Below are 24,358 nucleotides of genomic sequence, written 5' to 3'. Positions count from 1 at the left end.
TTTGGGCATTTGTATCATGTGAGTGTATTGCCTATTTACGAAAAATAAAATTAAAAATAAAAAAAGGTGAATGATCCGTGGCTCCCATGGGGCGTAACTTTCTCTAGGGAGAGAAGGCCTGTCTTCAATGAAAGCCAGAGTGACAAAGACAAAGGGACACCACGGAGGAAGCATTCCAAGGAGGGGTTGTACAGTTTGGAGGGGTGGGAGGGATCTAAGAAAAGTGTCGCAGGCTGGGGGAAGCACTGGGGTCTTGGTTTCAGCAAGTGTTGACTGAGGAGAGGCTGACAGGCAGCAGGACCAGCAATGCGAAGGGTGGAGGTGTGAAATCTCAGGAGCATTTGGGGAGCAGCTGAGAGCACAGCATGCCCGGACTGCGGGTCCTGGATGGGTTTTGAATGGATAATTGAACTCATCAGAGCTGCGATTTTATTAATTCATTCAAGCATTTCCTTGAGGAAATCCAGAGGGGGCAGTATCCCAAGGAGTCAGATTTATAAGCAAGTAACCAGAAGTGATGTGCAGAGGGTGGTATGGAAGTCTGAACCTGGTAACAGAAACAGTTTCAATTCATTCATTTCAGAGGGAGACGGAGTTGTGGGGTGAGACTCTAGAACAGTCGAGACTCTTAAATAAAAGGCAGAAATGCTCCTCTAATGGATGGATGGTATGGCAAAAGTTTGTCATGGGCAGCAGGGGAGAAGACACTGCAGCAGGACTGACTCACACAGCAGGTGAGTCGAAACATCCAGAAAAGGCTGCCATGAACTGGAATTATTTGGGCTCCAGTGGGAAGGAAAAGCCAGGCAGCAGTGGAAACAGAGCAGTTGGACATGGGAACACTGGTGGTGAGAGGAGTATGAAGTGTAGGAGGGTTAAGAAGAAAAAGAAAACCAGAGTGACAATCCTGAAGTGGGTGGCATCGGGGGGAAGGGGAGGCTGTCCTCTCCGAGAAGATGTGGCAGGGTGGAAGGGTGTGGCAGGGTGGAAGGGTGCTGCTGGGCAGAAGGCCACGGCAGGTGGCTGGGAGGGCAGAGTTAGGGATCTGGAAAGAGGCAGCAGCTGGGGAGGTGAAGTATGGATCATATTAAACATAGTCTGAAGCAGGTGGGTACAGCAGGGTCAGACCAGGAGAACAAAAAGGTAAAGTAAGGAGACTCGGAGAACAGTTACATTTTAGGGTACAGGGAGCAAAAGGAGGCCCAAGTGAAGGAAGAGAAAGAAACTGCAACTGAGGAGAGCCAGGGAACACCCAGTCCTAGAACTCAAGGAAGGGAGAGGAGGTCAGAGGACAAGGACGATGCAGAGAACAAGGCAAAGGGAGACTCGAATAGGCTCTCACCCCACCAGCTCTGTGTTTAGGGAGCTCCTAGTTACTAGCATTTGGGCAGAGGCCCTGAAGGCAGGTGACAGGGAAGGAGGGAGTACCCTTGAAAAGCAAAGCTAAAGGAAGCAAACCGAGGCAATTCTACCCCTAGGCCTATCCCATCAGCCACCCAGGAGGTCCTGGGCGGAATGTCCTCCCACTTTTGCTTCCCTTAGGGCTATCTTCACAGTGCTACTTTGCTTTTTCACGACCCACCCCCAATACTGAGTGTATTGGGTGGGAAGAGGGAGAGAACTTCAAATGAGGTTCTGTTTTTCTCCAGGGATGAATATATCGGAGGCCAGCAGGCTGTGGCTTGCAGAAATTCTGCCTTAGTGAATAGCTAAGATCATTTTACAGTTAGCACAGCAAATTGCCTGTCCAGGCTTCTTTCCCCACTTGACATCTCCAGGTCACAAATTATTTTGTTCCTTCTTGACTTTTCACTACTTCACGAAATGACGTTGGGGCATAATAATAATAATAATGTCTATAATGCATTATATAACAATATTATATTATCTTATAACAGTGATTGTATTATATTAAAATTGTTACATATGACTATAATTCCACAACAATTATTAAAATAACAACTGATGGAGGACTTGCTCTGCAGCAGCATGGTGCAAAGCTCCCTCCCTACCTGATCTCATTTAACCTTCCTAAGGTCTCCCGGTGACCCCATCTTCCAGGTGGGAGCTCAGAAGTTACATAATGTGACCAGGTCACAGGGTGGAAGCTGTAGAGTCAGGAATCACCTCCAGACTCTACAGCCCAGGCTCTGTACCTCAGGATTCAGGCCCAAGCTCAGAAGTCTCCTCTCCCTGGGGCCTCTTCATTTCAGTAGCTGCCCCTTCCCATGGCTTTCCAGGCTTGTCACAGCAGGGCTGCAGCCCTCTTCCCACTACCTGTGCCACCACGCTAATGATTAACTGGTCAAGCCCTGCTTTCTTGTGCCTTTACATTGCTCACCTCCGTTCCTTTCCTTGAAGGCCCTATCTGCCCTCCTTTGCCCTCTAGGTCTCTGTCTGTTAAAATCCACCTGGGACGCTAACGCCCTCTGGAGACGCTCTGTGCTCCCTGGCCCCACGCGCCCTCCTCTTCTGCCTTGTGAGCATGGGAAGGCTCAGCAGCTCTCTCAAGGCCCATTTTATACACTGCTTTTGTTCTGTTCTCCTGATGATGAGAGGGAATTCCCACCTCTTCAGGAGACCTAGAGGTCACCATGTGCTCCAGGTAACCAGGGTGGCATTTTTTGATGTCTTCTATTTTGTCCTTCAAATGGATAAAAACATTTTTTTAGTCCTATGCCATAAAGAATCCACTCTTGTTTTAATACCAAAGAGAATGCCATTTCCCAAAATCATGAGGTGAAATAGAAATTTCAGGATGATGTACTTTTCCCATAGCAGGGAGTTCCATCAACACCACAGCCAGAGACCTGTGGGAGGTGCGTATCAAGTTTAAGGAACTGGGCCAAGGGGGGGGGGCATGACCCCTTCAAGGGCCAAAACTGCATCGTACTCCCAACCCCTGCATCACCAACTGTGAGTCAATTTAGAAAGAACTCTCCATTTGCTCAAATGAATTACAGCTTAATACGACCTCCTAAAGGGTCTAAAAATAATCCATTTTTCAGTAGATATAAGTTTCTCTTGTAATCAGAACTGCTTGACTAATTCGCTCAGTGAAGCTACTTTTTTTTAGAGCTGGTGCAAGCCCACCAGCACAGCTCATGCTCCCCAGTTCTAATGTGTGGGGTCCCCGGGAAACTCTGCAGCATTTTCATTTCAGAAACGTCCATATGTTGGTAACAGAGCCAGAACCACATTTAAAAATCCCTGCGTTTGTCCTGGAGCACCCCCTTCCATATCTGTTGTCTTTAACCCGCTTCTCGAATTCTAAGCGCCCTGATGCTTATCTGAGTACCGCCCTCCACCCCCACCCCCCACGCGCAGCTCAGCCTCTTCCTGCTCGCCTGGGGGGCGCCACACGCCGAGTCATTTCCCTTCCCGTGAGAACTCCCACCTGCTTAGACGGCGTCCTGGGGGGGGGGGGGGGAGGGCAGGAGGGTGGCGGAGGGTCCAGGCGCCCACCACCCTGACCTCCACCCCTGTGAGATTTGGCGGAGATTATTTTATCTCCGCGCCTTGACCCTTCATCTTTGGAACGAGGAAACCCGCATGGCTGGCAAATGCACGTCCTGGGAGGGTTACCCGGGAAGCAGGCGGAGAGCGAGATGCAAGTGCCCACGGTTTATGGGGCTGTTCTTGGGATCAGCGCCTGTGAGGAATGAGGGTCGAGGGACTGAGCGCCGGAGAACCTGGGCTCTCATGCTGTCACCACCCAGGTCTCTGCCGATCTCCGGGGGTCGCCCCCGCGCGGAGGCCTGTGTCTACGCCCCCGGGGACCCGTCATCAGATGTGGGCTGCCCCCACGAAGAGGTGTTTCCTTGGACGTGATGACTCCCTTCAGCCTAGCGAAATTTCTGGAAGGGGGTCTCAGCTGAGAGCTGTTAGCCATCGCCCCTCCCACAGCTGGGGGAATGGGGGCTTCAGCCCCGAGTGGAGGGGGGTGGGGGTGGGGTTGTCCCTGGGTTCCGGGGGTACAGGATGTTGTTTACTATAGTGAGTAAAGGGTCTGGCCCACAATAAATAAAGGAGGCCACCGCGTTACAGATGCACTCTGCCTGAATTAATAAAGTTTAAATAACCAATAAGCTTGGTATGTATAAAAAGATACGACCTTTTAAATCATGGAGGATGTCACTTAACTGAAATCTTGGATTTGAGGCACTTCGGAGAACGGAGGAAAATTAAAAATCTGGGGCAACACAAGAGATATGTGATGTGATTTTTTTGAGGGGGTGGTAATTTGTGGTAGGTAGGAGGTGAAACGTCACTTATACAATCAGGAGCAGCCTGCTGCAGGCCTGCTCAGCAAGATGATAACCTAACACCAAATCCAAACAGAGGCTCACAAGGGATGGGCTCGTTCCTGGAGAGAATGAACCATAGGAGAAACGACACGTTCAAAAGGCAAACGCAGAAGGGAAAGAATGTCACTCAGGAAAACAAAAGCATAAAAGTAAACACAGAAGGAAAAGACCTTCTGTCTCTAACAAAGGAAGAGCTTGCTCCCAGAGCCCATAAAGCCAGAACAAGTCTAGGACTCATGCACAGTGCTGGAAGGCATTCAAGAAGACTTAGCCCCAGAAAGAAACACAGGGCTCCATGTTATCTGACAACTCTGGGTCAGCTATTCATTTCCTTATTCCTCAGCTTTCACAAACTGGGGAGTTTATACCCCTGGCACCTTCTGTTAGCAGTAGATGCAGCTGTCTAAAAAGCACTCAAGAGCTGCTAGGACCTTCACCTTGGTGACTGTCGCTTGAGTACCTTGAGCCTAGCCTCGCGATGCACCTCAACCATGGAGGAGTGTGACAAGCAAAGGGAGATGTGGGAAAATACTACAAAGCTCTTCTCTCCCCAAGCCATACTTTGATATAGTCTGATATATAAATATTTTTATTAGTAAACCATTTAATGCAGGTTTAACAGATGTCCCACAACAGAGACAGAAGTTAAAACATAACCATTTCTTAAATATTTAAAAAATAACACAGTGATAATAACAGCCACCTGCTGCTAGTAGTTAGGTCATTTCATCCTTAATGTGCCCCACCTTGTGAATGAAGACGCTGGGGCTCAGTGAAGTTGGGTCTTAGTACATGGCAGAGCTGGGATTCAAACCTGAGATTTCTGAAATAAGAAAAAGCCTAGACTTGTGAAGATCATCACACTGTTCTGCAGCGGCTCATTTTCAGAGTTGGAGGAAGGTATGCGCTTTGGAGCCTTAGATAATATGCCTTTAAAAAGAAATGTGGCCCCTCCCTTGGTGTCTCAATGCATCAGTGAAAACATACACACATGTTCATGACGAGAGCAGCAGCTCTAATCATGTGTGTTCATAAATTTCTCTAACCTTCCTAGCTGCTTAAAAATTCCAAAAGGTGGAAGCAACCAGTGTTATCAGCAGATAAATGGATAAACAAAATGTGATATCTACACACAATGGAATATTATTCATCCACAACAAGAAGTGAAGTGCTGGTACATACTACAAGATGGATCAATCTTGAAGACATCATTTTGAATGAAATAAGTCAGACACAATAGGACGCATATTGCATGATTTCTCTTATATGAAATACTTAGAATAAACACATTTATAGAGACAGGAAGCAGAATAGTGGTTACAAGAGTGGGGGGTAGGTAATGAAAAGTCATTGCTTGATGGGTATTAGTTTTGGTTTGAGATGCTGAAAATAGTTTGGAAATAGCGGTGACAGTTACCCAATATTGTCAACGTACTTTAAGTAACAGCACTGTCTACTTAAAAATGGTTAAAATGATTTTATGCCATGCATATTTTATCACAAAGAAAAATAAATAAAATTCATTTTAAAACAGAAAAATGAAAAATAAATAAATAATAAAGTTGGAGATGCAAAGAAAAGCTCTAAAGGCCACCAAATTAACCCTACCTCCCCTCTATAATGAGGGACCAGTGTGAGGATAGCCTAAAATGACAGAAGGACCCCAAACCTGGAGTTTTATTCAACCACCATCACCTGAGGCTATTTCACCTAAAGGAAGGTTCTGCCTTCTGCCAGGTCCCAGCCAATTCCAGTGGTCTCTGTTGGACAGGAACCCATACCCCCATTTAGAAAGAAGCCAAGATGAAAGTGCCAGGTTCATCCTGCTCCAATCAGTTGGCTGACATTGCACATGTGGACACATGTTCTGCACATGCAGCCACTGCACAATGACCTGGGTTATATTTTATGTAACATAATTACAGAGGAGAAACTAAACCAAGCAGAGTCTTGGCTCAACCAGAGTTGTTATTATGAAAAATGAAATGCATGGCACCTCTGATGCTTTTCCCTCATAGGGAAACAAACTTCCAGCTTGTTGGCCTGTCAAGAGGTAATATTCCAAAAGCTGAGGATTTCCCAGCTGACAGGTATTAATTCAGTTATCCACTCTGCCAACATATAAGTGCTTGGAAATCTTGTCAAAATGCATTTTCTCAGGATATTCGTTCATAAAGTTACAGCTCTATAGCCGTGTTCGGCATCTGTTACTGCGTTGCATTACAACCCCATGATACTTAAGCCTCTGGTTGCTTTTGAGAAATAATCATTTCAAGGGTATTTTAGCTGTTCTTGCTATCACGATTAATTTTCATGTGCCTCTCAGTTATCTTAATAACATTTCATGTTATTTCATATTATTTCATGTCACATATACTTCATGCTATCACATTTTATTTCATGTGCTTTCCAGCTACATTATCTTAACATAATACAAACATAATCATAAAAATAGATGAACATAAAGATTTTTCACAAGATGTTTTTAAAAACTGAAGCCGTTTCTAAAATATACTTTTGACGGTCTCCTCCAGAGGTATCCATAGCAGATTTTATTTTAAAAAATAAACAAGATCTAAAAAGCCCATAAGAATTAGTGTATTTATTCTTAAGTCATAGTGGTGACTTAGAAAAAAAATTTTATAGCTAAAAACGAAGTTAAAAGCCATTGCAAATAGCACTTTACTTTTAAAGTGGAGGACATAAAGTTCCTGTTGTGAAGGAGCTACCCCCAGATTTTCTTGGAACTACACAGTCGAAATTTTAATATTTATTACCGTGGTGAGGCTAATGAAAATGAAAAGGAGTTTTCTTTGCACTGATTTCTGAGACTTTACAGAGGGTAGGTGGAACGTTTTTGTTTCTTTCTTTTATCTCATTCCTCCCCCCTTTGCCCTTTCACAGGACCCTGACATTTCACTAACTTGTCATTTCCAACATTATAACAAGTTCGCAGTCTGGGAGAAAGACCCTCTAAAATGCAGCACTGCCGCAGCCAGATTGAAAAAAATCCCCCCCCACACACTGAGATGCCTTGGCAATTCAATAATAACAATAACTACCATCATAAAACAGTAAACTAGGTTTAGTGCATGAGATGATGCACTATTTCATCAGAAGCTACAGGGTTATACCTGCCCTGCTACCTTGCAGATTATAAACTTTGAAAGACCATTTCAACGCTTACCTATTTGGACAATGCAATTGTCCCAATCTCCCGTTGGGCAGCCTTTATGATTCACTGCCCCTTCTCCCGAAGTCGATTTTCGTTAGCTGCAAGCAGCTAATCCTGCAGGCATCCCCTCCAGCTCCCAGGACAGATGGTTGTACTTAACTAGGAGGCTGGAATCACCTGTGTGCTGGCAGGAAGACAGAGGGTTCTTGTTTTTAAAAACGGCAAACCCAGGACTGCCCGAGACTGAGAAGGTAATGCTCTCCCTTGGCGACTGTTTCAAAGGGGCCAGAGTGTCGCAGTGTGGAAAGTCACAGGAAGGCCATTTTAGACAATGACTGAAACCCGTTTTCGTGTGTCATGGGAGGGCGCCCCACAGAGAGGAGGTGAGGCAGTTGCCAGTCTTTCCTTGCGTATCCTGGAAACATCCTGGGAAGCAATAAGCATCCCGATACACGGTTCCTTCCCTTCCAAGTTTCTCCTAAAGCAGTGAGCCTCAAACGTTAATGCATAGGAGAATCACCTGGGGGCTCTTAAAAATCTGATTCGATCAGACAAATAGGACCAGAATCCCTGGAGCTGGGATCCAGGCATCCATCAGGATGTTTGAAAGTTTTCTTGGAAATCAATGTCTTTAAAGCACCCGTCCCATGAGCAGGACTGGCAGAAGTTGTCTAGGTCCCAAGGTAAAAACTGAAGCTCGATTCTGGAGGGCTGTGCTGTGGGTTACTGCAGAGCTGGGTCGGGCTCTCTCACCCCACGGTGGTGGCACGGAGCTTTCCCTGCATACAATTCTGCAGACCCTGTCTAATATTTTCCATACCGGGCAGTGAGATCACAAACTCCAAAACACTAAATCAAAACCGGAGGCATTACGGGTCTTCAATAAAACTCCATAGCCCCTACGCCAGGGGGAGAGGGGGAGAAAATGAAAACCATCACTGAGCTGAGGACATATTTTGTGTATTTTTATATACAAACACATGTATCTGTACCAGGCATTGGGATATTGTGGCAAATAGAGAGAAAACGAGATGGAGCAATAATTGTTAAAACTAAAATAATGGTCAAAGATAATGCTCAAGTAAAATTCCCATTTGTGCTTTAAAGAAAGCTCATCATAAAAGACACTTAATTTCTGACAAGGAAAATGATTTAAGAGGCATTGCAGAGAGAAATAATTTAGGAATATATGTATATGACAAATGAGCATGAAGAAATGCCATTTTAATGAGAATATGCAATTGATAAGAGGCCATTAAGATTTCTTAGCGTAAAAAGCAAAAACAACAAAGAAACCCATGCCCTGTAACTAAGTCCTTATTCCAAAATAATGATGTTTTTAAAGAATTGTGTTGGTTATGAAAAAATTAATTCATTAGCATCTAGTTATGGACGATAATTTTAAGTGTGTACAAAATGGGAGACTGAGATGGGGGCAGTAACCCAGCTTCACTGTCCCTTGGCAGGAGAGGAATCTGGAAACCGTCCATCTGCAAGTTTGAAGGTTCTTCTATGGCTGGAGTACTATTAGACAACCCTCTGAATTACTCCATTTCCAAGGCTTGGATTACATTTTATGTGCTAAAGATCAGAGAACACTGAGGCTCAATAAGAAATCAGGCAAATCCAGGAAAATGAAGGCACTGACTGGACATTCTCTTTAACATAAAGGGAAAGGACCGCCTGCGCTTGTGTTCTTTGGCTTCCACTTCTGGATCTGTTCTCGAGACTCCATGCCCATACAGGATCAAAAATTTCTGAAGCATCCCTCTTCATTCAAGGGCAGCGCATTTCAAGCTGGTACCTTTCAGGCTGAGCCAGTGTAGATGTATCACATGTGTCAATATGTGCAGCAGAGCAAGCCTGATCTGCAGGGTGTCTTCTAGTCAGTGAGGGACCCTCGCCCAAGGCTGCCTTGTGAGTTGTCCCCAAGACAGTCACCCCACCACTGTCTCTGCTCCATTCACAAATGTCCACTTCTGTCCTCTGTAACCCTATGGCCACTCCTAGATCTCCCCTTTGCCAACTACTCAGACCCCGTACAGGAGATATGCCCCAATGGATATTTTAAGGTCCCCAAATATTCCCATTTTAATATTGCTGTTCAGACTTTGAGCACTGTCACACAAACATTTCTGGGAGCTCACTATGCAAAGGTGGAATTTTGACCAGTGCCTGGGGTCCTTAAGGAGGCCTTTAGGTTGATGGAACAGAATGAACTAGATCTGCCACGATATAGTCATCTCATATAAGGGGAATTTGAGGCTTGTTTGACATGCTCCCTGCCAGGGAAAGAAGGAAGATGCCAGAGCAAATTTGCACCCATGCTGACATACACAGGACTCCAAGGACATTGCTCCTGGATGGCCTTCTTCTCCTTAGTCCTACAAAAGCAGCTGCCTCCTGTAGTTTATTTTTACCATCCAAATGCTACATTTTAAATGTTTCCACTTGGAAAGGAATGCTATAAATGTAAGTCCTCAGATCTCTGCATGTCAGGGTAGAAAGTACCTTGTATTCTTGTGGTCCCTGATATTCTCTTGGTGATACTCAATTTCCCCTTGTTTATTTCTACGGGGGTTTCACTGCAAATTAATTTTCTGATTTCTGCTTTTCTCCTAAATTTCTGAACGGAATCCGGAAACCCAGGTTGTCCACTATCAATCATGCGGGCCATAGTACTCTTTCCTTGTTTCTCTATTTCATTTTGCGAAAATGAAAAAAAAAATTTTCCCCTATCTCCCGGAGTATTTCCAAGGACATTCCCGCCTACAGCAGCTAGTGTAGACTGAAACGAATTGCCTTCCAACTGCTAACTTGTCCCGCTTTCAAATATAAACATTTCTAACCTAGCAAATAAAAGGAAGCTAGCACACCTTTGTCACAGGCAGGCGAAGTAAAAACGAGTCTCGAGAACGAGATGACTAGGAAGGTACTTATTGCTCTTGGGGCTTTTTTTTTTTTTTTTAATCCTAGCTAGTACCGCCTTCAGCACCTTCCATTTAGAATGTGGAGTCTGGGTGTTCCAAACAGGAGCGACAGGTGCTGTGCGCAGGTTCCCCGTGCCCGTGGGTACAGTCGGTAGGGAGGGCGCACCCCGGCCAAGACAGCCGCGCGGCCTCCGCCCCCTCCCCTCACTCTCCGCCCGGTGCAGCGGCAGGTAGTCGCCGCCGCTTTGTGGTGCCTTATCGCGCGTTCCCGTTTCTGACGAGCTGGTTCGCTGTTGCGTGGTCCCTTAGGGTTTGCAGTTCCCTGATCTGGGTCAGCTCTTCCCTCCACACGCTTCCTTGCGGCTAGCCACTTCTCAGTTCCCTTTTACCAGTGTTATTATTTTTAAGTTTGGCTTCGCGGAATCTCCTCTGCACGCTGTGCGGGGTGAGGTGGGGCAATACAACCTCGCGCCTGTAGCGCGTTTTGCACCCTGCGTCAGTTTTTAAAAACAGAAAATTAGGAAACTCGTTTAACTTTGATTTCCAATCACAGGACCGACGGCACAGTCCTCTTTAAAACAGCAAAAGCGCGGGCCTGGGCTGAGCCCGGGACCTATGCGGGCGCTAGAGTCAGCTGGACTCGCCTGAGGCGCGGCAGTCGTAAGATGGACGCGGGTCCCGGCCACTCTCTTCCCGAGCCCGCGCTGGCCCCGCGGCTCTGGATGTGGCTAAGTGGGACCCGCGTTCTTAGTAGTTAGGCCTGGGTGGGCCGAGGGCTCTCGGGGGGGGGGGGGGGGGGGGGGGGCGTGGCGCCTGTAATTTTTGCTTTTGGTCCCGGCGGAACCAAAACACGTGCCCTGGCGCTCCTGGCACCACTGTCGCTCCTTCAGCCCTGCAGGGCTCGGGGCGGACTTTTTGTCTAGGTTTCCTCTGACGTCCCTGTAACGCGTGGGTCCCGGGAACATGCCCGCCAGCTCCCACGTGCACGTTTCGTTAGCACCCAAATAACTCCCCGAAGCAGTCCTCCCAAAACATAAAGCGACGCAGGAAGCGAAGTGGGGGCGGCGGTCACTCCAAGGTCCGCCGAGTCCCGGAGCTGTGCTGGGTTCACCGCTGGAGCGATGACCGACCAGGGAGGACTCGCCGGTATCCGTCCCAACCGCAAAGCCCAGGACCCTGAAACAGTCACCTTCTTCCTTTCTTCTCTTTGTCTCACGCATTTGGCCGGGAGCTCGCCTCCCCTTCTTTACCTGCTCCGGAAAACCCAGACCAATTCCTGGGGGTCGACAGGGTCCTTCGAATCCGCCCTCCGCCCTGAAGGCATCCTGTCCTAACGGTATGCGTCCTGTCCCGGGCACCGCAGCGCGCCCTTAGATCGGCTGCTCCCCGCGCCCTAGGGAGCCCCATGTCATTTTGCTGCTTTCTGTGCCCGGGGCGAGTAAAACTGCGGCTCTAAACCTACCGGAACAAAACCGCGGAACCGCGAACTCTTTACCTTTGCACGCTCAACGCCGATCATATAGCCCTCCCCGGGCCTTGGAGTGGACCAAGCTGCATCCTGGGGAGGTGGGGGAGACGTTTCTTTTCTTTCTTCAGCCCATCTTTGGGCCGTCTCATCCCCAGCTCAGCCCTCCGCGCGGGAATCAGCGGAGCCCAGCCGGGGGGCCGACAGGGGGAGACAAACTGTAAGCGTTTCCCGAGGGCGGGAGGCGGAGAGGGCAGCAGCCACCTCTGGGTAGTCCGGACCGCGCGCAGTTCGCAGCTGGGGGCGGGGAAGGGGTGATCCCAGGGCCGGCGGCCTCTGCCACCCCAGGGAGCCCCCAGAAGCAATCCCCTAACCCTTCTTCCCAACCACTGGGGGCCTTGGCCCAAAGAGAGAGAAGTTGCCGCCCTGGGCTGATGTTCCCCTATTCGGGCGGCTGGGGTCCAACGAGCTCTCAGAATCGCACGACCGGCTTTATTTGCTCTTCACTGAGCTTGCCTGTCTATTCTTCACCTACAGTGGAAAGAAATGCCTCTAGCTGTTTTCCCAGACCGTGGGGGATGCGCTGGACTGAGAGTTAGATGCTGCGTTTTCCCAGTACCTCGGGTTCCCCAAGGTCTAGGAATCAACTTTTCTGGGGCTCGAGCGCCCGACTTGAAATACAGGCAACCAAAATCTGAATCGGGGCGAGCAGGTTACAAACCACCTGGAGAGAACTTCCCAAGGCCCAGGAGCGCCTACACCGGGTGCGCGCCGAGTCCCTCTGCTCCGCGCCTTCGCTGAGCTCCCGGTTCCAGCTTGCCCACTTCAATCCAAACCACTCCCTCCCCCACGTCCTGACCCCGACCCTACGCGCTGTGGTGGACAGTCTCGGTCCTTTCAACTGGTTGTCTTATACCCACCCCTCCCCCCTCGCTCTCATTCCGGATCGCCAGTGCCCAGATCCTCAAACCTCTTTACAGTTCCCGCGGCCTCCCCAGGGTTCCCGGAGACAGAGACTGCACCGTGTACTCCGTGTTGCCGGAGAGGAAGGGTCCTCACCTCTTTGGAACCTGGTTTTTCTTTTTTCAATGGAAATTCTTGCCCAGCCCTGGCGGCCTGGGCCCTCCCTCCAGGGAGTCCAGGATTTATGGCTCAGATCCTTCTAATTGACACACTCGTAGGAATTGATTAGGAGCCGGCCATATTCTCTGGCCACGCAGTAAAAGGAAAGGGGTCAGGGCTTCGGCGGCTGCGGCTCCCCGAGCTGCGCTGATCGGATCGGTTGCACCCCCACAGCCATCCCTGCCCAGGAGGTGCACAGCTCTAGGCTGGCTACAGGTAGCTGGATCCTGGGGGTGGGTGAGTGTCTTCCCGCCTTCTGAGGAGAGCTGGGAGGGCCTGAAAGTCCCGGGAAACGTAACTATTCCTAGGCCCCCTTCTCAGCTCCATCTCCTGCTCCTGCATGTTCACCTCAAAGCCCTAAGCTCAGAAGTCTTTCATTCTCAGCCTCCTCGTGCTAGTTTAGGCGCAAAACCAGGAGCTTTTCCTTTAACCTGCTTTCTTGGGCCCTTCCATGGCTCCCTCCAGGACTGCCACTGTTGGAAACACAAGCTGGGGAGTCAAAAACTGGGCGTTGATGTATGATAGAAACAGAGAAAACACTTGGCTTTTAATGCCAGGGCCAAACAATTCAGGGCTGCACAAATCTCTGATTAAAGGAAGGGGAAAGGGCCATTTGCTGAGTTAATAAACACCACTGGAGGCTGCGGGGGGGTGGGGGGGGCGGGGAGGCGCTCTGGAAAGGCGAGGTTAAACTGCACCGCCATGGAGGAGCGACTGTCGGAGAGACAGTCCATCGAGCCTAGAGCAAGAAGTACATGTGTGTCCTCCCACCCACCTCTAGGAAGTGCCTGGGGTCGGGAGGGCGCCAAATCCTTGCCCCTGGGGGCACTAGGTCGGGATAGTTTCAGGCCTGTGCCCTCTGTCATTTCTTGGAGATAAGTGAATTGAAGGATGGGGTTGGGCCTGCACATAGGGAGACCAAATTTGGAGTGCGCCCCTCGCGGCCACGAAACCACCCCCACCGCCCCAAGGAAGTGGATAGCCATTGTAAAGCTTTCCTGAAAGCAGAGTTTCCGAGTCATTCAGAAATGGGACATGAGGTTGGGGGGGGGGGGGGAGCGCAATCCGCCTTCACTTCATCACGGGTCACCCTATACCATGCTGGGCGCTCACAGCCACGAAGCAAGGAGCTGGGTGCTGGCCCCACTCTTGGGGGTCCTTGCCCAGGGAGGGGACGGGTAGAGGCAAAAATGCACCATCCACCCTGCAATTGCAACCACTTTTATCTTCTGATACCTTGGTGGTAGTAATGGTGGTGGAGGTGATGAGAAGACTGAAACCAAAGCCAGCACTAGCACAGATACTAGCACTAGTATAATACCAATCAACTTGAAATGTCTTCCCCATCATTCCCAAATTTCGGGAGGGAAGGGGCTGCGAGGGACGCGGAGCGAATGGATGATCCCAGAACAGTCGGGGTTTGGAAGGGTGTCTGTGTGTTTGGGGTTGGGGGGAAGGCTCCGGAGGGGGGGTGAATGAAAGCCGAGGTGGGAAGGCGGGAGGAGGGGGTAGAGTTTCAGAACGGGGCGGGGGACGCGGGGCGCAGTGACGGGAACCAATGAGCTGCCAACTAGCTCGTCTTCGGCGTGACTGCCGAGATTGACGTGGAGGACACGTCAAATTGATCTCCGCCAGCTGCAGCCTCCCGGTCAGACGAATTTCTTCTAATCGGATGAAGTTCACCCTGGGCCTGGGGTCGCGGGCGTGGAGAGTGTCCTGGGAGCGGGCGGCGGCGGCGGCGGTGGACCCGCCGGCCGGCAATAGCGCTCTCGGCCGCGGCACCCGGCGCGTCTCCAGCCCGCGGCCCAGCCGCCGCGGCTCCCAGCTCGCGCGCGCCCTCCCTCTATGCCTCTCCCGCGGCGGCGGCGTCCGAGCTCTCCCGGACTGCGCCGGGCCCATCCCCGGCTGCCCCGGCGCCAGGCAGCTGGCTGGCCCGCGCGCCATGGGTAAGGGGCAGGCGGCGGTCAGGGCAAGGGCGGGGGGATGAGGTGGATCCTGTCCCGGCACCTCCCTTCCCTCTCGCCTGCTTTCTCTGCACTATTCAGTCCTGGGGCCCTGGGCAAACCGCGTTCTCCGCACGCCCCCCGCCTTCGCGGAACAGTTCGGTGCGCCCGGGGATGGGGTGTCCCAAATAACTGAGTCAAAAGACGCGAAAGGGCGAGGAGAACTGTGAGCAAGCGGTGCTCCTCTCCTGAGTCTCTCCGGCCGCGCCCACTCCCGGTATCCGACCCAGGCCTTTTCCCTCTGACTCCGAGCCATCTGGGGATCCGCGAGCTCCTTTCGGACGCACTCCTGGGTACGACCTCTCTCCCCGCCCTGCCACCCTTGGCTAACCCGCTGGTGTTTTCTCCCCCGCCCGCTCACTCTTGCCTGGCGCGTCCGCAGAGCAGACGTACGGCGAGGTGAACCAGCTGGGCGGCGTGTTTGTCAACGGCCGCCCTCTCCCCAACGCCATCCGCTTGCGCATCGTGGAGCTGGCGCAGTTAGGGATCCGACCCTGTGACATCAGCCGGCAGCTCCGCGTATCCCACGGCTGCGTGAGCAAGATCCTGGCGCGCTACAATGAGACGGGCTCCATTCTGCCCGGGGCGATCGGGGGCAGCAAACCCCGCGTCACCACCCCCAACGTAGTTAAGCATATCCGGGACTACAAACAAGGCGACCCCGGCATCTTTGCCTGGGAGATCCGCGATCGGCTGCTGGCCGACGGCGTCTGCGACAAGTACAACGTGCCCTCGGTGAGCTCCATCAGCCGCATCCTGCGCAACAAGATCGGAAGTCTGGCGCAGGCTGGGCCTTACGAGGCGAGCAAGCAGCCACCGCCGCAGCCAGCGCTGCCCTACAACCACATCTACCAATACCCCTACCCTAGCCCCGTGTCGCCCACGGGCGCCAAGATGGGCAGCCACCCTGGGGTCCCGGGCTCGGCGGGCCACGTCAGCATCCACCGCTCTTGGCCCTCGGCTCACTCGGTCAGCAACATCCTCGGCATCCGGACGTTTATGGAGCAAACAGGTCAGTCGTAGCGGCCTTCTGTGGCCTTCCAGGAAGGGAAAGAGCCCGCCGGCGGGTGTGCGGGTGGAGGGGGTCACACTCGCTCTTCTCCCCAGATCGGTTCTGGCTCCGGAGGGGCTAGGGACTGGCCCGGGAAGCCCGGGGTACGCCGGCCTTCTGTGGGAGCCCTCGGACATCTTGAACTTCTTATGACAAATATGGAACATATTTCCCAAATGGAAGAGCAATCGCCGACCACAAATTCAGAGGCCTGAAACTGCGCTTTTTTTTTTTTTTTTTAACATTCTTGCAAAAAGCATGCAAACCCCTATCACCAAATCTAAGCCAGACAAGCCGCCTAGACAACTCTGTGACCCTTTTTTCTTTATTTATTTCTTTCTTTTAATGTGACCCTTTCTTTAACTTTGAGGATCCTCACCATTTCTTGACGGGTTCCGTCCTTTCCAGTCTTTTTGATAAAAGGGAAGGGGGCCGTGTGGCCGGTCTCATTTAGCGGGAGCGGCCGGTGCTCCAACGGGCCTAGCTACCTTGCAGGAGCGGGGATCCTGGGTGGCGGCTCCTCCAGGGTGAAAATTCACAAGGATTTGTCCTTTGCCTGCAATCAGAACTCATTAAACTTCTGATCCTCTCTCGGCGGTGGCGGTGGGTAGGCAGGAGGGAGGGGAAGTTTTGGAGGCTATCTTGGTGTGGCTTAGAAAGGACGCCTACAGGTCGAACTGGGTTGGCACTTGCCAAGTCCCAAGAAACTGGCGGGATAGGGAGCGGGATGGAGCGCTCTTCAGTGAGCAGATTCAGGAGAGTAAGAGGCAAAGCTCACCATAGCCTAGGAGAGAAGGGATGGTCAGAAAGAGACTACGAAGGCTTAGTTACAGCGAAGCGCCTCTGAGGCCGTGGAAACAGTGTCTGTCCTCGCTGTTCGAACCCAGCTTGGGCTGCCCTCTGGGGCCAAAGCTTCCCTCGGAGCAGCCCGGGGTGGGGGGCAGCTGGCTGGGAAATGGCCTCGCCAGGCTTGTGATCAGATTTGGAGTCTTAGCTCAGCTCCTCGTGCACACACGTGCGCTCCAGAAAGCCTGCGGGTTGCGGGGTTCCGACCCCTTTGTGAGGCCAGGGATGTTTTCGGAGGGAGCTCTGAGCAGAAGCGTCTCCCAGATCTCTGGTTGCATGTTGAGACTTTGTGAAACCGGTGTCATTCTCTTGAGGCTGCATTGAGTTGAGAACTGGAGCCCAGCACCCTTTTCCTGGTGCCACCCTGAACAGCAGGAGGCTTGGTTCGTGTGCCCAGCCTCTGCCCCACAGGTCCCCAGTTTTCGGGAGAAGCGGGTCAAAGGGAAGGAGCAGGCCAGCCCGCTTTCCTTCTCTCTGCCCCTTAGGAGTAAAAGCGAAACCTGGGCCCCTGCTGCCCATCAGCCTCTGCTGGCTCTTGGTCTAGGGCTGGGTGTGGATGGGGGGGCCCCCTCATTCAGGCCTTGGCTTGTAAACTGGGCGATCGTAAGCACGTGTATGAACGAGTGGGTGTGTGCGCCAAGCAGGGGACCCAGCGCAGGGTCAGTTGCCCCTTCTAATAAGTCCTGTGCCCCCTGCAGGGGCCCTGGCGGGGAGCGAAGGCGCGGCCTACTCCCCTAAGATGGAAGACTGGGCCAGCGTGAATCGCACGGCTTTCCCGGCCACCCAAGCGGTAAATGGGCTGGAGAAACCTGCCTTGGAGGCGGATATTAAATACCCTCAGGTAACTGAGCAGCAGGGAGGTGCCTTTAATTAAGGGCGCCAAAGGGATGGAAGGAGGAGAGGAAGAGATAGACAGAGGCAGGGAGGGAGAGGGAGAGAGAGAAATTCCCCCAGGCGAGAAGGACTGGGGAGTGTCTGCGCGCCACGTATTTCTTTCCTTTTTTTCCAGAGCACCGGTTTAAGGAAAGCTGAGTTTCCAGGGGGATTGGTTCACCTTCTGCCAAGATATCTTGCCAAAAAATCTGAATCTCGAACCAGAGATGGGTCTGGGACCCCGCTTTCTCCAAATGCGGGGAGATGAATTCCATGTCACCCTTCACTTTTTATTAGTATCTCGAATAGTCTGGTTGGAGTTTTAAAAATCACTTTGCCCAAGAGTCCCTATTAGTAAGAGTAGAGGCCAGGTCTCCCAGCGGGGATAATCGACGAGGACTGCGAGCGGGAAGTTAGGAAGTAGTTCGTGTGGTGGAGATTACGGGGACCCGGCGGGAGTGGGGTGGGGTGGGGTGGGGAGTGGGGGGTGGGGAATGGGGAGGGGTGGGGAGGGGTGGGGAATGGGGGAGAAGGGGCGCGGAGTCGGCGGGATTGCTCGCGACTGATTGTTAATTGTCCTCCTTCCCCCTGTATCTCCTCTTAGCCGGCCTCCAGCCTCTCGGCGGTGGGTGGCTTCCTCCCGGCTTGCGCCTACCCGGCCTCCAACCAGCACGGCGTGTACAGTGGCCCCGGCGGCGGCTACCTGGCTTCGGGTCCGCCGTGGCCGCCGGCGCAGGGTCCCCCATTGGCAGCCCCTGGGGTCGGCGTGGCGGTGCATGGCGGGGAGCTCGCAGCAGCAATGACTTTCAAGCATCCCAGCCGAGAAGGTGAGGGGGCGCAGCCGGTTGCGTGGATGCCAGGAGGGTTAGAAGAAGGATAGGGCAGGAGGTGAAAGCACGGGAAAGAAGTGATTACGGGGGGTGGGGGTGGGGGTGGGAGATAGAGATAGATAGATAGATAGATAGAGAGAGAGAGAGAGAGAGAGACAGAGACATGACCTAACTGGGGGTTGTACTTGGAGTAAATCCCTTCCTCCAGGTTGAAAATTATGCTGTTAGCTTCCTGGGGCAGGTTAATTTCTAACAGGTGTATGGGTACACTGAGATTGAGCCAGTCCCCTGACTTGGAGAGAGAGAAGGGACAGAGTGTCAGACTGACAAATAACTTTGTCAGATGTCCTAGGTTTTAGCCTGGTTCTTGACCAAATCATTGCTTCTGTCTGGGCCTCAATTTCTCCAACCATAGAAGAATCGAGAAGCACTCCAGGCCCATCTTTCTGTAGCCGTGGAGCTTTGCCTTCTGTGGTGGGCCTGTCAGGGTGCCTGAGACACCCAGACCTCCACACCTGGACCCTGCCCAGGGCAATACCCATCTGTTTCTTCCAGGTTCCCTTTGGCAGGCCCGGGTCTCCCCTTGGATTTGTTGTTTAAAAACTGCATCCTGTGGAAAAGTGGAGAACATTTCAATCAGGCATCCTTCAGTCCAGGCTCTTTGAACTCTGTGTGGTTCAGGGTCCATCCTTCTTTCTGTCATGGGAAATATGGCTCGGAGTTTTGCCATCTTTGCCTCTTTCTTCTCTCTACTCTTCCACAAATACACACCAGACAAGCCACCTAACAGAGAGGAGGTATTTAATTGAAGGCCAGCTGTGACAGGGGCATCTTCTGACACTGACCTCTGGCCCCTGTTTTTTTCTTTAACTTGAGAAAAGCTCACTCTTCCTCATTTTCCTCCTCTGTGGAGGCATTGACAGGCCAGGAGTCTGCAATGTCAGTGCCCTGGTAAAGGAAGGATCAGCCCAGAGGTTCCGGCACCGGCAAAGTGGGAAGTGGGGCACAGATTTAGAGGCAGCATGGGGCTGAGGGGATTCCCAGATTACAGAAAGATCTTTACCGATCCATCCCCTGGCTCCCATCTGGCCTGGCAGGTGGTCAACAGGTGGCCATGGGGTGGATGGGACACAGGAAGAGGGGCGGGTGTCTTGGTGAAGCCCCGACAGAAAGTGCTATTTGCGAGCTGTCTCGGTGAGAACTGACGACAGTCCTGTCACCTACCTCCATCTTTGTGCTGCTGGAGGACAAAGATTTTTTTTTTCTATTTCCACCTTCCTCAGGGCCAAGATATTCTGTGATATTAGGATAAGTCTCACTTGCCTAATTACAGGCAAATCCAAGTAAAGAAATTGACAAACATTGAGAATTGAAATTTCTTTGAGCTTTAAATTTAATTTAAATAGTAGAATAATATCACTTGTTCAATTATGGGGAAATCCAAGTAAAGGGAATAAAAAAAAAAACTGAAAATGAGAACTACTTTAAGCTGTAAATTTAAGGACAGGTGCTGGTGGTGGTGGGTGCTGGTGGGTGGCAGTGGTGGTGGGAGGTCCCAGGGAGTGTGCTTAGCTCAGTTAGTTTCCTGTCCTTGGCCTCTAATTTATCTCTTTTCTCAACAAAATGGATTATCAGTTGAGTTCGAAATCGAAATGGAATTTACCTCATTGCACTGGGCAAACAATCACTTAACTAAGCAGGTTCAATCGAATGAGAAAAGTATACCTGCAAATAGAAATTATTTTCCCTGGGGTTGATCCAAAGAAGGAGGAAGACTTAGAAAAGGAACATGCGGCCTTCAGAGGGATACAGTTAGAAGGTCCTGGGGGCATTTAAAGCTCTACATTAGAAACAAATTATGACGTGCAGATAGCAATCTAAAGGTAAAACATACACTTCAAATTAGATACTAATTTCTAGTTAATTTGGGGGAGGAGTTCTGCAGTTAGTCAGTGGTGGTTGATTTTCTTTAGAAGATACTTTTCTGAAGAAACACAACATTTAATGGTTCTGGGGGATTTGAACATTTTACCATTGCTTCGTCTCCTTATATGAACCATTCTGCCCATTTTCAAAACCTGCAGGAATAGTTAGCTACACTTCTCACTAAATGAACAGTTTCCAGATAGGAACAGTTCTTTAAAGGTGCAAGGAAAAGGATCATCAAACAAGTCAGGCCCATCACTAAAATGATTTCTTAAGCTGACATGCAAGTGTTTGCATTTGAACAGGAACATAAAAATTATCATTCATTATCTATATTTTCCCCAACATAAGAATTACATACCTAAGTTGGGTTATGGATTTCTTACTTCTCTCCTTGATGGCAGAAAAGCGTATTTCAAAGATGCACCGCCCTTTTGAAACATCAAAACAAAATGGTTAGAATCTCCACTTTTCACTCTCTAAATCACTGTTTCATTGTTAAAGAAACAGAACCCATCAGATAATTTATTCTTATTTATTGCTCAATTTATGAGAATAATAGAAATAGCATTTAAAAGATTTGTAGCATTTCTTTACAGAAAAGCCATTTAGTAATATAATGAATGCTCAATAAAGAGCTAATACTTTCAATCATTTAGTGCATATATGTATACACACACAACAAATGCATTATATATATACACGTGTTTTGTGTGTCCAGGTGTCCTCCAAACCATGGGCAAATGAGCATCTTACCCATTATCCCAAGGGAAGTGTGAACAAATGCCAAATTTGCGTTACAATTTAATGGCTTTATCTCGGTAAAGGGTACTAAGCCGGAGTTCCTTATTATGTAGGCAATAGAGTAAGATTTACATATGCCATCCGGTAAAAGAAAACTTCAATTTTTGGAACTGAGAAAATGAGAAAGTTCCACTTGATCTACATGTTGAGGGACTGACATTCTAGGACTCTCCATATCCATCCAAAGATCTTTCCATAGCCAAAGCATTACCAGTTACCCACGTCCCCAGGCAGGTGACAGACCCCAGCTGGATGCCCTTAAGACAACTGTTATTACAAATGTGTTTTTAGAAACCATCAAAGCCCACTGAAGTCCTGCCAGGTAGGGCTTTGGAAAGACTAAAGATTTGGAAATCAAATCTATAAGATATTGCATGTGCACAAAGATGGGTTGTATATATTTGTTAAAGAAGACTCTGGCAGCTCCGTCTAGTTTTCTTTGCTTCCGGATTAGTTCTTGGAGGATTCTAAAAGTGAATTTTGCCAGGGAGCACACAGGCGGGTTGAGCAGCCTCGTTTGACCCCAGCTCTGAGAGACCTTTCTTAGCCCGGCATCTCTCCCCTGCAACCCCTCCATAATTTACACAGGTAAATTATGTCCCAGTATTTTAAAAAGGCCTTTCTTCCATTCCTGCCCCCCCACCCCCACCCCCACCCCATGTTTAGGCTTAGCAAAAGCCTAGACTTCCCAGGGCCCAGCCTGACTTACCCACCCACGTTGCAATGGGGCAGAAGCTAAAAACACGGCAAGATTCACTCCTGTGGGATGGGGTGGAATTTGTCTGGTTCTCGAGCTCCAGGTTGTTTATTTTACATGGGTTCATTTTTTTTTTTTTTGCTTGAAACCTCCTCCTCAGATGTTTTCTAAACAGGTTCTTATCTTGATGTATGTGTAGGGCTGGGTAAAAAAGGTCTGAAAATGTCTCTGGCTGGGGGCCACAAATGTATTTTGGAAAGAGCTGAAAGGCGGAAAAGCTGAGGGGCCGCTTTGTTCTGGAAAATTCTTTACCCACTCAGAACCTCTTTTTCATTCTCTCTCTCTATTTGTGTGTGTGAGAGAGACCCCTTGCATACAGGTGTAGGGGGCCTGGCTGAACAAACATAGTAAGTTGTACTTGGGGTTGGAACTGGGGCTTGGGCTGCAATTGGTGGCAGGAAGCACCAGGAAAAAAAAAGTCCAGAGTTCTCCTTCATCTCAAATCGAGGTGCTTTCAGCTTGGGATAAAAAAAAGAAAATTGGAACTGGGCCTCTTTAGGTTTAAACAATCTTCTGCCTACTGATGGAGATGCTGGAGCCGCAGGGATGGGAAAGCAAAAGCAGAGGTTGCACAAGCTTGGCGTCACTTTCTGCCTTTCAGCAGCAAAGCCCGGGCTCCTTCCCCAAACCCTAAATAATAGAGTAAGAGCGGAATGCCGCCAGGTCTGGCAAAATCCTCTGTCACATAATCCGGAGGCTCAGAGGCCCAGAGGCTCGCGGACATACTCGTGGCCGCAGCTGGGGAGCATATCTGGATCCTCCCGCCGCGCTGGCGTAAGGACCGCGGCGGCCCACTCAGAGCGCGATCACCTCCTCTGTGGGGGCAATCGAGGTCTCAGCGGGCCCTTCCCAAGGGGAATCTTCTGTGACCCATTTTCTGCATGGGTTCCCCCTGGTCACCACGAGTGTCCAGAGCAACCTGTGTCCACAGGCCGGAAGCGGCATTGAGCGGCCCTATTCCCCTGAAGTTTCAATCGGATCCCAGCACCACCTCCGGGTGCAAAGGCCCGCAGCGCCTTCTATTTCGTGGGGGACAGGGCGGGAGTAGGGGCAGAGGGGATTTCCCGCAGTAAGCGGTCAGGGAGCGTTTGCGAAACGGCTTTGGGAGGACAGCCAATTGACAAGGGAGGAGTGAAAGGGAGGAGACAGGTGGGCGCAAACGGGCGCGTGGCGGCCTTGAAGAGCTCAGGGACCCCTGGAGAGCGCGGCTACCCTGCTTTCTGCCCCTAACCCTCTGCCGTGCAGAGCGCGCGCGCCTGGCGGTCACCCCCAGATGCTCCCGCGGCCGTCTCGTGTGCGGGGTCTGCGGTGCCCGGGGATCTCGCCCCGACACCTGCTGTGTTTTCTCCCGCAGGGGCCGACCGGAAGCCGCCCAGCCCCGGGCGCAAGGCCTCGGACGTCCTCAGTGGCTTGCACGGCGTGCCCATCCCGGCCTCGACCTCCTAGCCCCGACCGGAGCCCGGAAGGACCGGCGCGAGGACCCACAAGCAGCCTTGGCGCTTGCGGCCCCGGGGCGCGGGCGGGAGCGGATTGGACACGGAGGAGAAGCCGGAGCGGCCACGGAGGCCACCGCGTGTCCATGCCCGCCCGGCCACTGCGCCCTCAGCCCCCAGGCCGTGCGCTCCTGGACTCCTCCCACCGCGCTCCTTCATGGGCCCGGTGTTGTAGACATTTTCTGAACTTTGGCTTTAGACTGTGGCACCCTTGTCAGGATCCTTTCTCCCATGTGGCCTCCTCGGGCTACTGCCAGCTTCACATTTCTTCTCTCTCCTCCCAGGGTTCCCTCTCTCTCTCTCTCTCTCTCTCTCTCTCTCTCTCTCTCTCTCTCTCTCTCTCTCTCTCTCTGTCTCTCTGTCTCTCTGTCTCTCTGTCTCTCTGTCTCTCTCTCTCTCTCTCTGTCTCTCTCTCTCTCTCTCCTTCCACCTCATCTCTCTTTTCCAGCACCTTCCTTCTTTCTTTCCTCCCACTCTCCCTCCTACCCTCTTTCTTTCCTCTCTTCCCTTTGCCATCTCTATTTTCTCTCCTCTATCTCTCCTCCCCTCCTCCTCTCTGTCTTCTCGTGTTCCCTTCCCTCTGTCCCATCCTCCATCGCTTTCACTCCTTTTATGGTCAAGGACTCCATTTCTCTTCATTTGTACAGCTTCCCTAACCCTCTATCCTACCCGCACCCCCCCCACCCTGTCCTTTTGCCCCCCTCCATCTCCAGGACAATCCACCCTTCCGTCTGCTGGGACTCTGCAGCCCTCACTTTCCCAGCCTCACCCCTAGG

General features: G+C 51.0%; 1 protein-coding gene across 1 annotated transcript; it reads left to right on the top strand.

Moving 5' to 3' along the window:
* The first annotated feature begins 14,671 nt into the window (after nt 1–14,671).
* On the top strand, nt 14,672–23,535 carry PAX1 (paired box 1). Its single transcript, XM_077160765.1, has 5 exons — nt 14,672–14,945; nt 15,385–16,014; nt 17,598–17,740; nt 18,377–18,599; nt 23,444–23,535. Exons 1-5 carry the CDS (start codon nt 14,672–14,674, stop codon nt 23,533–23,535), a joined length of 1,362 nt encoding a protein of 453 aa, XP_077016880.1.
* The last annotated feature ends 823 nt before the right edge of the window (nt 23,536–24,358 follow it).

The sequence above is a fragment of the Tamandua tetradactyla genome, chromosome 1 (assembly GCF_023851605.1).
Source record: "Tamandua tetradactyla isolate mTamTet1 chromosome 1, mTamTet1.pri, whole genome shotgun sequence".
Taxonomy (NCBI): Eukaryota; Metazoa; Chordata; class Mammalia; order Pilosa; family Myrmecophagidae; genus Tamandua; species Tamandua tetradactyla.
The sequence above is the reverse complement of the archived record's forward strand: the minus strand, read 5'-3'. Positions and strand labels throughout refer to the sequence as shown.

Excerpts from the sequence above, each read along its gene's own strand:
- PAX1 (XM_077160765.1), top strand. The coding sequence starts at position 14,672 with ATGAAGTTCACCCTGGGCCTGGGGTCGCGGGCGTGGAGAGTGTCCTGG. Across the intron at positions 17,741-18,376 it reads CGGATATTAAATACCCTCAG|CCGGCCTCCAGCCTCTCGGC; the intron begins GTAACTGAGCAG and ends ATCTCCTCTTAG. Across the intron at positions 18,600-23,443 it reads CAAGCATCCCAGCCGAGAAG|GGGCCGACCGGAAGCCGCCC; the intron begins GTGAGGGGGCGC and ends TTTCTCCCGCAG.